The sequence below is a fragment of the Carassius gibelio genome, chromosome A16, assembly GCF_023724105.1.
Source record: "Carassius gibelio isolate Cgi1373 ecotype wild population from Czech Republic chromosome A16, carGib1.2-hapl.c, whole genome shotgun sequence".
In the NCBI taxonomy this organism is placed as follows: domain Eukaryota; kingdom Metazoa; phylum Chordata; class Actinopteri; order Cypriniformes; family Cyprinidae; genus Carassius; species Carassius gibelio.
The window spans coordinates 7,220,744-7,231,968 of record NC_068386.1 but is presented as its reverse complement, the minus strand read 5'-3'; the positions used below and the strand labels follow the sequence as shown (position 1 = coordinate 7,231,968).

At 35.9% G+C, this 11,225-nt stretch overlaps 1 protein-coding gene across 1 annotated transcript; it reads right to left on the bottom strand.

Annotated features, from left to right (window-relative positions):
* Nucleotides 1-4,251: 4,251 nt before the first annotated feature.
* Nucleotides 4,252-9,883, bottom strand: LOC128030471 (growth/differentiation factor 6-A-like). Its single transcript, XM_052618134.1, has 2 exons — nt 9,454-9,883; nt 4,252-6,307 (listed from the first exon to the last, which is right to left on the bottom strand). The coding sequence occupies exons 1-2, from the start codon at nt 9,773-9,775 to the stop codon at nt 5,427-5,429; spliced, it is 1,203 nt and encodes a 400-aa protein (XP_052474094.1). The 5' UTR covers nt 9,776-9,883; the 3' UTR covers nt 4,252-5,426.
* Nucleotides 9,884-11,225: the final 1,342 nt, after the last annotated feature.

Here is an 11,225-nt window from a genome sequence, read left to right as displayed (position 1 = left end):
AGGTAAGCTAAAGCCAGGTCTTACTCAAAAGCATGTCAGGCTGTCACTGTGGAGGGAAACTCAACAGATGCCCCATTAGAGGAACTACTCTCCTACTCTGTCATGTGTTTTTTTTAGAAAATTAACTGCCACTAATTGCTTTGGACACTATTGATGATATAAAACCTTATTCAGAATTTCTTTATTCAGAATAACATTATTCAGAATTCCCATTTGCGTGTTCTATATAATATACATATAATATACAGTATTTAAACAGTTTTGGTAGAATACGAGAAGATTTTAATTTAGCAGCTTCCAAAGCAAATAACATTTCCAGAGTCTGTTCTGATAGAATCACAAGAAAGTAAAGCAGAGAAATGTAATTGTGCATAGATATGTACAGTTATATTGTATAATCTTTTATTTTTGATGTTAGACATTGTTGGTTTGCATTTAAATATCTTGGTAAAATGCCCAATTAAAGGAACACCATCTTTTTTTCTTTTTCTTTTTTTTTCATCTCTTTTATGTATTCCTGTAAATGTATTGCCAATAATTTATTTAGCCAGCAAAGGTTTTATAACCTTATTCAGAATAATATTACTCAGAATCTTTCTCTTGTGTGTTCCACATGAAAAGAACATTACAGCAGTTTGCAAACCTAATAATGGGTCCCAAGTCTCTTTTGACAGGATCGCAAAAAATGGAAATATGATTGTTTTATAGTAGTGTATAGATATTGTATAATCGTGAATAGTTAGGATAAGCAAAAATTAATCAATTAATTAAAAAGGAAGTAAAACAATTACTTAATCTTTTATTGTCGGATAGTCTTGCTTGGTCATGTGTATTTCTGCTAGTCAGCAGCCGCTAATTGCTTTGGCCTCTATTGATATAAAACCCAAAAAACATTTTCAAAGAGAACAGTGGTACAAAATTAGATGAAAGGTAATCTGACCTCTGACCCCAAGGCATGGGCAAGTGTATGTACTGTTTGGGTCAGCCTTTTGTCTTTGTGTCATGTCCAGTGGATGAATGCAAGGCTAAACAGGGGGTCAGTCAAGGCATCTGCCACCCTTCAAGCATGCTCACATTCACCCTCCATCTTCCCATCTGTGTGTGCTGCAGTCCTTCTGTCTCCTCGGGTGCACACTTACTGTCTTTTGATCTGTCTCTCTGCCCAATCAGTTTTATGAACAGGCTCCTGACACATGCGTGTCCTGCCCTTACTTTAAATCCTTAATTTTGAATCACTAAAAACACAATAACATTGAATGTTAAAATGTGTATTTAAATGTGAATATCAATATATTTAACACACAGCATTTGTGGTACAATGTTGATTATTACAACAAATTATTTTTGCTTGTCTCTAGTTTTCTTAAAAATGCAAATATCAAGGTTACCTTGATGGAAGTAAATAGGGCACATTTTTGGAGAACTTGGAGCAAAAACAAATGCGAAGCTTGTAATTCATTCAATTTGATTTTAAAGTTGTGAATTATAGGAGCTGTCATAGTAGTTTTAGGGTTTAAGGAACTGCATTGTATTGTTGTAAAACCAATGCTGTCACTTAAGCTTGACTTGACTCCTTTTAATGTTATAATAAAACATGAATTGTCCCTCTTTTGAATTAATGAATTTGTGTGTGTGTGTGTATATATATATATATATATATATATATATATATATATATATATATATATATATATATATATATATATATTGTTTGTTTGATGCATCCATTATCAGTAACTGATTTGTAAGACTATGATAACTTCTCAGAATCAAGACTTAAAATGGTATATTTTTGAGATTAAGCATTACCAAAGGCCTCCACAGTCTAAATCCTGTCTGATAGTGCCATGCACAGATGTAATGTTTCAAGGCTATTTATGAAGAACATTCCCCAAAACTGCACTGAAAGGTATCTGTCCCTCTGCCAGGCATTTCACTGTACAATTTTATGAAGGAAAACACACACACACACATTAGACATAACATTCAAATAAACAGTGATGTCTCAAGAGGCATTCCCGACAGCAGAGGATAACTCTCCAATGACCAGGAAGAGTCATTTATTTAATGTAGCGCTGAGTCCAGGAATGCACTGAGGAACTCAGAATGGTAAACTCTACGTTCCATTTTGCTAAACACCCTTTGTATCTCTTGCATTCTGATCTCCATCTACTCTTTATATGAACCCGGCCATTATCTCATAATCAAATAAGATTTGGATCGTCAGTTTGTCTGTATTTTTACCCTATAATAGTTCACTGATGTTCTTTAAGGATTAGGAAATAGATTTTGATCAGCTTCATGCCCAAAAGTTTCCGTAAACCTCAAATAAGGATCCAAATGCAAAATACGGTGAAACTGACATGAAGCCTGCGGTATCTAACAAGGCAATCCCTATTAACTTCATCTCATCCAAAAAAATGTATCCCTTGTGTGTCTTTCAATGCAACTTTTGAAAGAAGTTTTATACTATAAAGAGTTGAAGCTTCAAATGAAAATGGTAACATTACAGCAAGGTTCTATACATCACGTGAAGTAAGAACAATATTTGAAATGTAACAATTATTAATCTCCTTTAAATCTATTTATTTAGATTTCTACATTTACTAATATATTTTTAGCCTTATAAGTTGTTAATGTATATTTAATGTATATGTTAAAAACCCTAATGTAAAGTGTTCCCATGAAGATGGTAAATCTTGTAGAATGAGTTCTTGTGTGTATCTGTTTAGACAAATCTAAAAGGAACGTTAATGGTTGATGAGATCCCACCTGACACAGCACATACTGTCTCCATCCTCATTTTAAAGACATTATCATTGTAAGTATCATTTGCAGAGACAGCTAAAGAGCACATTAGCATCTTTTCCCCCTCCTAGAACAAACATGTGTAGAGTGACATGATACTGTAACAGAGTCTGGGCAACATATAGCATTTCAAAGCAATTTCCTAATTGCTTCCAGGCCAAGGCTGATGCCTATATGGAAGCAATCCCTCCCTTCAACCTTTTCATCTAAAGATTGGGAAACATTACAGTGTTGAGAAAACTTGACCTGCGAATGGCTAATTCATTGGAAAACAGCCTGTTGCACATACACTCAGATCCACGCTGGAGATTTCACTATTTAAACACTGAGAGGTGACAGTGCAACATATTAGCACCATTACACAGGCCTGATTATTGGAGCAGAAACATATGTGAGGATAAAAACTTTGCTAATAATGCACTGAGAAAATGAGCCACAGAAATCCCATGGGGTTTTAAAACTGTCTGAGAGCTAATAAAAATGTGAAACAGATCAGGTGAAGAGCTGGATTATCTCAGGAGACGATCTGTCAGCAGAATGGAAACAAAAGATGGACGCATGAAAAGAAGCTGTTGAGTGAAAAAAAAAGAATAGGAATGTTAGACTTCACTCAAACATTTTAACTCTGTATGACACTTTGTGTGAAACTAAATGTTTAATCTAATCGATAAAGCATTACGTTTTTCTGCAGAACACCGATGATCATATTTAATTAATGTAGTTAAAAAGTATGAGTGACGTAACATCCAAAACTATGGAAGCCAACATGCAATTTACATGAATACAACAAGCATAAAGGATTTTTTTTCCCAACAGCTGCTGCAGTGGCTTCCATGAGGTCATCATCTACTGTTTCCTAAGACATTTATTTAACCCAACTGATACATTACGTTCTCCTCTAAAGGGTTTGGGAGACTGATGTGGATCTGATGACTTCCAGTGTAGTTTATGCCATGTATTGTTTTTAATTATTATTATTATTTAAACTGTATGTGGGAGAAAATAAGAACCTAAAATTTGATGTGCTGAATTTTACAGATTAGATTAAACAAGATTAAACCAAGCCTGATTTTCTGCCTACAGTAGCTTTACATTTTATTGATATACTTAAAAATATATATATTTATAATCTACAAAATACATACAAACCCTTGATTACACTGATAGATCTGATAAACTGGAACTTTTTAATATAATAGGTCATTGGCATGTAGTTAAAAAATGTATTTACAATTTAAACTGGTTCAAAATTTCAACTTCAAAAAAAATGTATGAATCTTAGGAGTCAGTGGCACCACACAAAGTGCATTTATTCCTTTTATTTGTACAGTAATATTTTGGATTATTATCCATTGATATACTGTATGTATATATATATATATATATATATATATATATATATATATATATATATATATATATATATATATATGGGAAAAACCTTACACTCTAGCTGAATGCACCTCAGAACGTAGATTCTATGCAATTATGAGGTAGACATCGATAATGGCATTTCCACCCTCAGCAATGATGAATACATTTTAAATTAAATTTGTTTTATCAGCGTAAGAAACACACGATTATCATGAAACTCTGTACATCACAAATAATAAAATAATTATAGAATAGAAATTATAGCGATTTGAGTGCATTTATAAATGTACATTAACAAAGAAACGTGGGTTTGCATTTCTTCATACGTTGCACTTTAGGATTTACTTTACAAATATTTACAGCTCATAAAATGTACAACAGTGCATTCAAAGCTAATGTGCATTTAAATATAATCTCGCTCTCAAGTCTCTTTTTTTAAAACTTGACAGTCGTTAGGGAAAAACGCTTCTTCCAGACTTCTTGGACAGTTGCGGAAGTGCAGTTGTGGAAGATACAAACGTTGATGGATTTCCATTTTTTGTCTTCGCAGAAAGTACAAAATGACATTGTGTGTATTTTTACCTAGGTTACATACAAAAAAGCACAGGCACTTCTCAAAAAAAAAGGGGGGGGGGGGGGAAGAAAAGAAAAAATAATAATTCTTCAGTCAGTCTCGTTATGCCTTATTTACTGTTTGGTACTACATTCCCCAAAAGCTGAATATGACTTGATTAAGCACCAGTGGTTTTGCGTTTTGCTCATTCATTATCCATATACCATACAGTATATTATCCATATAACTAGCAGATGAGTTTGAACAGGTGCCCGTCTCCACATTCTTCTGAGTGCACGGAGATAATAGTGTAACACAATCCTCAGTGAATCCTGTCCAGACGGTCACGCACTAAATCTGGCGTTTCTTCTGCCTGCCTCGTCCGAGAGACGACACGTTAAAGAGATACTAGGTTTTTTTGAACACATAATTACAAAAAGAAACCCAGCATGCGTACGGAAAAACAAACCTTCTAATGCAAGATTGTTTTCCAAGTCTAGAGAAACTGTACACAAGCTCATGGCACAACCATGAACAGTGGCCTGTGGAAATCTTTTAAATCGTCAAAAATTTCTCTACTGAAGAATCCCTTTTGCATAAGTGAGAATGCGCAGTTTGTGCGGCTCAAGCGCGTCTTTACGCATCGTTCAAGTGTTTTATGCCTTGGTGCCAAACCCTCGTGTGTGATTCGCTACCTACAGCCACACTGTTCTACCACCATGTCCTCGTACTGTTTGTACACGACGTTGTTGCCTGAGTCTATGTATAGTATACTTATAGGGCTGAGTTTTGTGGGCACGCAACAGCTCGGCGGCGTGCTGTTGGGGTCCATGGAGTTCATGAGCGTCTGAATGATGGCGTGGTTGGTCGGCTCCAGGTGCGACCTCAGTGGGAAGTCGCACACGCCCTCGCAGTGGTATGCTTCGTAATCGAGCGGAGCGATGATCCAGTCGTCCCATCCCAGCTCTTTGAAATTGACATGCAGTGCCTTTTTGCTGCATCTCGATTTGGACTTTTTGCCATGCCGTTTCCCGTGGCGATTATTGAGCGCAGTTCTCCGCCTGCGCCGCGCTTTAAACTGCAGCGCGCTCTCCTCATCCTTGTCGTCTTCTCTGTGAGACTTGATCTTCTCTTTCATCTCATTAAACAAGTTTTCTCTTTTCCTAGACCGCGTGTAGACCACCAATATGGCTTTTTCTTGCTGCGTTCGGCCGTGCCGGTGGAAACCCAGTTGATTTAGGTCGATTTCGGTGTCAGATTTGCTATGCGTAACCTTGAGCTGCAGACAAAGCTGATTCCCTTGGTGTCTGTTTTTAAAAATTCTCCAAACGTCCAGAACCTCCCATTCTGCTTTCCGGGAATCCTGAAGATCAAGGGATCTGGAAGCCAGTGGCCTCTCTGATCGACACGAGAGTAGATGAAGAGTGTAGTCTCCTGATGGGGACGTTTGGACATCCCCGGGCGCTTTACGATATATCCTTAATTCAGCACCGACCAGCTCCTCTTTGTCTGAGAGAGTTGAGACATCAAACAGATACGTTTGTCTTCGCAAAGGAGAGAGCGTGAGATTGTCTGCAAGATAAAGAGAAATAATTACAGTCAGATTCACTTAGAGTGACTCACATTCTCATAAAGGAGCCATGTAAAACCTAAAACTTTATTTTCGGCTCTCTTTTATCCTTTAAGTTGGAAAATACACATAGGATTTAGCACAAAAGAGTAGCTAGCTAAAATAAAAAACGAAGATGATGAAGATGTAGTAGCATAGAAACTCACAGTTTCATTATTTTTGTTAAATATTTTACTGTTTTGCTTTTTCTAAAATGTTTGTTTGGTATAACTAGCATATAGGCCTTCAACATTTAACTGCTATTTATTGATATCAGAATGCATCTTGGAAATAAAAATAAAAGAAATTCTCAGAGACCAGGCTTTATTTTAGCCTTTCATGCTGGAAAGTGGAGCAGATTCACACAAGTCTAAAAGACTGTCCATAAAATTAGCCAAGAAGCTAAATATGATTAAACAGATTAACCGGATAATTGATGACAAATATTTTCAGAGAAATCATTTTTGCTTAGTCAGTGGAGCAAAAATGTGTGATTTCTCCAAGCTTACACTTTTTAATCTAAATGTTCTCATGTGGATCTGAAGCATGTTTTGGTTCTGTTTGGAATATTTACGCGATGTGTGTAGTTTCCTTATGCGTTTTTTCAAATGACTACCTGCAAAATAATTTGTCATAAATATGTACAGGTGCTAACGCAAATAAGAGAGATCTGGTAGCCATAGTGAGGAAGAGAGAGAGAAAGAGAGAGAGTGGGGGGAAAGTGTGCGCCAGACACAAAGCGACATACTGTACGTGCTGAACAATGCACAATTAATACATTCTTTCCCCTTCAGGAATCCAGAGGCCTAGTCGCACTTTATCAACGCCTTTTTTTATCTCTCTGACGGACCAAACGAGAAGCATTTATCTGAATTCAAGTGGGCTTGTGTATGTGAGAATTTTAGTTGAACTATTAGAGTATTATCGCTCCAACTACGCCTCGGGCACAGATATAATTTAGCCTTAACAAAATCCCAGACAAATACGTGCATAATTTTGAACAACACTAATTTTAATACGGCTGCTCGATAGTAGGCTAGATTGCTTTTTAATGCTTGAATACAAAATGAAATCAAACCTAAAAACGGCATTTAATTTGTAGTTTTAATTAATATTTTGAACAAATGAATCGAAAATGAATATTGTTATTGCATTCTTTGTTCATGCGCGAACTTAATTTTCAAATAATTCAAATGTAATGTTTGTTTTCGTTCCTATGCACATATGGTCCACATTAGAGTTTTTATAAGACCTCAAACAGATCGAATACAAGGTCGCCAAATAATTAACAGTTCTGAATTCCCTCCCACCCCATTGAAAAGCACCTCGCTTATATTTCATCGCTTCTGCCAAAAACAACATCCCCGATAAAAAGTGATTATTGCGCATATAAAATGCAATTGCATACAGCAAGGGTTTACGCGACAGCCTAAAATGATAACCGAGACAAGTGAAGGCCACTAACAGAAATTCATAAATCACTCCAGCCACACAATCGCACGCTTTTAATCAATGAACATTCTTCTCCAAAAATTCGATTATGTAGGAAGAGAGAGAGAGAGAGAGAGAGAAAGAGAGAGAGAGAGAGAGAGAGAGACTCTCTTGGTGTGGCTACCGGGGCACCATCTGCGTTTTAATGAGTTACTTACAAGTGCCAAAAGTAATTTTCATACATTCCGTTCGTTCTTGTCTGATCTTGCAACCATAACGATCTAAAATTTGGGGAAATGTCTTATCTGTTTTGGAGGAAATTCCTTCCTGTTACACAAAAAGATTGCTGCCTTATCATAATTGAATAGCGCTTGAGTGGAAATGATTCTTGATGACATTCAGCAGCGAATGACGCGCATAGCCAACACGCTGTATATAACTGGAACGGTTTAATTTTGCATGAGGTATTGATGGTAAGTGTCACACACCAAAAGCAGTTCAAGATGCTTATAAAAACGTTTTGATCTGTAACCCCGCGTAATGCACTAAACTATCCACAATTTGAAAGCTATAAAGGCAGCAAAATGCCCCAAAAGCAACAATTGTCCAAACCTAAACAGACGTAAGGTCCTTTCCGGTTTTTGCTCTTCTCTTTTGGTGATGTTCCACTGGCTGAACTAGTTCATTACGGGAGAATAGACAGCGTTTGATATGTTATGACATGGACACTCAATTAGATCACCCAGTTCAAATACTCCAATCAGCGGTTTGATGCAAAGCAACCCTCAGAGGGTCCAGTGAAGGGTCATAGCCAATGACACATCAAATCAAAATCAGTGAGGAGAGTGAAGGTTTTTTTTCATCAATCCAGTTTGCGCTGCTGTTCTTTCTGCGAACGCGGAATGGAAGAGTGCACTGTTTGCGCCGCATTTCTCTCTCTGTCGCATGTTTTTGCGTTCGTTTGCCCCACAATGTTCACACAATTACTTTGCTTAAAGGAAATCCAATGTCACTGCAACTTATACGCATATCATTGTTAAATAGAAAATGCAACTGAAACTCCTCTAAAACACAGAAATTCAGTTTTAAAAGCAAAATGACTATTTCTATTGAACAAATAAAATATTTTATTTTAGAACAAAAAAGCAAATGTAATACTATGTTATGTCCTTAAGTAAACTCGATTTTCCCCGCATGAGGTTTGTGAGAACAGCTCGGACTGCTTGCGCGCGAGGACGTCAAGGGATTGATTTATTGCCTTCATTTAGAAAACGCACCAATTAGTGTTTTATTGGCATGTTACCTTAGGGTCAATGTAAAACTAATATAACTTTATACTAGCCGAAATATGAGTTCGTGCTAACCATTAAATTGTGACCCAAGCCCAGGACGAGTGATCACCAAACCATTAGCACACGAACAAACCCTCGAAAGTTATTCATCCAATTTCAGGGGAAGATATTATTACTTTCCCTCTAACAATAAACTAGGTCTATTTATGTTGCTTCACAAATTTGTGTCTAAAGCATATTCATATATTTTTTTTAAACAATTATAGCCTGTGTTACTATATCACAAAGATTTTAAAGTAAAATAATGGTGCATTACTAAATATTGAAAATGCATAGATACATAATTCAGACAGAAAATGCATGTAAGAAAACAAGGCAAAACAAACCTTTTCCCCTGTCAACAAAACTCGTTATGGTGTTTGCAGACTTTGAAGAGCGAAAAAAACTTGCATTGAGCCCCAGTTTTTCAGCTGCGGAGTAAGTCCTGTATATGGAGATCATGTAATCGTGAGGCACAACCGGGTCCTTTAAATCATCCACACGACCCGCTCCCGGAGAGGATGCGAAAATCTCTTTAAGAAAGTTGTGTGACCTTTGTCTATCATGCGTGCTCTTTTTCTGAGATATAAGCGCAGCTGACTGGCAATACGGTAAACTCCAAAGGAAAATGAAGAGCGTGTAAAAGGCGACTGCTCTCAAGGCATCCATGGCGATTCTGTCCCCAAAAAAGTGAAGGCGAGCCGTGTCTTCCCAGAAAACCCGGGTGTTTTGGTTTGTGTTTTTTTTGTTTCACGAGTGCGGACAGCGCGAGACCTGTGTTGCGTGCTTCAAATGAAGTGCGCCTGACGCTCGAGAGCGAGAAGCTGCAGACACATTCGCTCGCGAGTCACGCCTCCACAGACGCTCCTGGATTTATTGGAGAACTTCTCCAGATTTTCTGTGCACCTCCTAAGGTACGTCATTATAATCATTTCCTATATAAAATGTATTTAAAATGTATTATTATTATTAATTAAAGTCTAATAGGGCTTCAACACAATGGTGTATAATAAATAATAATAAGAGTATTTTCCTAAAATAAAAATAATAATCAATTTAATATAACAATAATATAAGTAATAATATATTTTAATTAAATAATTTAATATGGTTTAATGGTTTAAACATTGAGATATGTTATATCTAAGTGTATATGTAAATGTATAAATATGTTTTATTTATGCAATGCTATCAACAGAAATTATTAATATAAATGATAAAGGTATAAAATGTATATTAAATTATGAAATATATTATAAAGGTATAAAATATATATTAAATTGTGAAATATATTATAAAATATGCTTATACATAGTAGTTATTATTTATAAAAAATATTATTCATATAGATAAATAGCCTAATAAATTTAACTTTTATATTAATTCTATATTTTATATACAATTTATATCACTCACACACACACACACACACACACACGCACACACATTCATACATAGAGAAAGAGATAAAAAGCTTTTTTCGTCTATATTCCTAAAGCTGAAAGATATTATTGTAACTGTCTTGTAAAAAGTCTCACTTCTATCCTCACGAAACCTGGCTGCAGACACTTGGTTAATGCTCTAGCTTCACCTGTCCCGTTATCTTGCGCTGCACTGCCTCCTTGAGGTCATCAATTGCAATAGCGTTGCATAAAAAAAAAGGCTAAAGTAAAAAAATTATTAAAATAAAACATTAGTCGATGTAGATGGATTATATTATAAGTTTCAACAAACCCCAGTGCAAGCAACAATTATATGGTCAGATACATACTAGTGTCTATTCAGGTTAATTCATTTCCCCCCATTTCATTGACAAAAAGTATTCAACTTTACCAGAATCGACAAAAAGTGTCCCAGTTTACCAGAATCCATAGGGAGACTGGTTTAGATATCACACTTCTTACTAGCGAATTATAAAAGTGAATTATAAGTCTTGTTCTCTATATTTGCATATACTGTTGTTGACTCTCATTAAATACACAGTTATGGAGAACTTAATGGTAAATGCTACCCATTGTAGTTTTTGAAAGTGCTCTAAAGTTGAGTTGAGTTGGGAAAACAACTAGTAACATTGTTTTAACCAACAAATAGCGTAATTAATGAAAGGTATATCAAATAA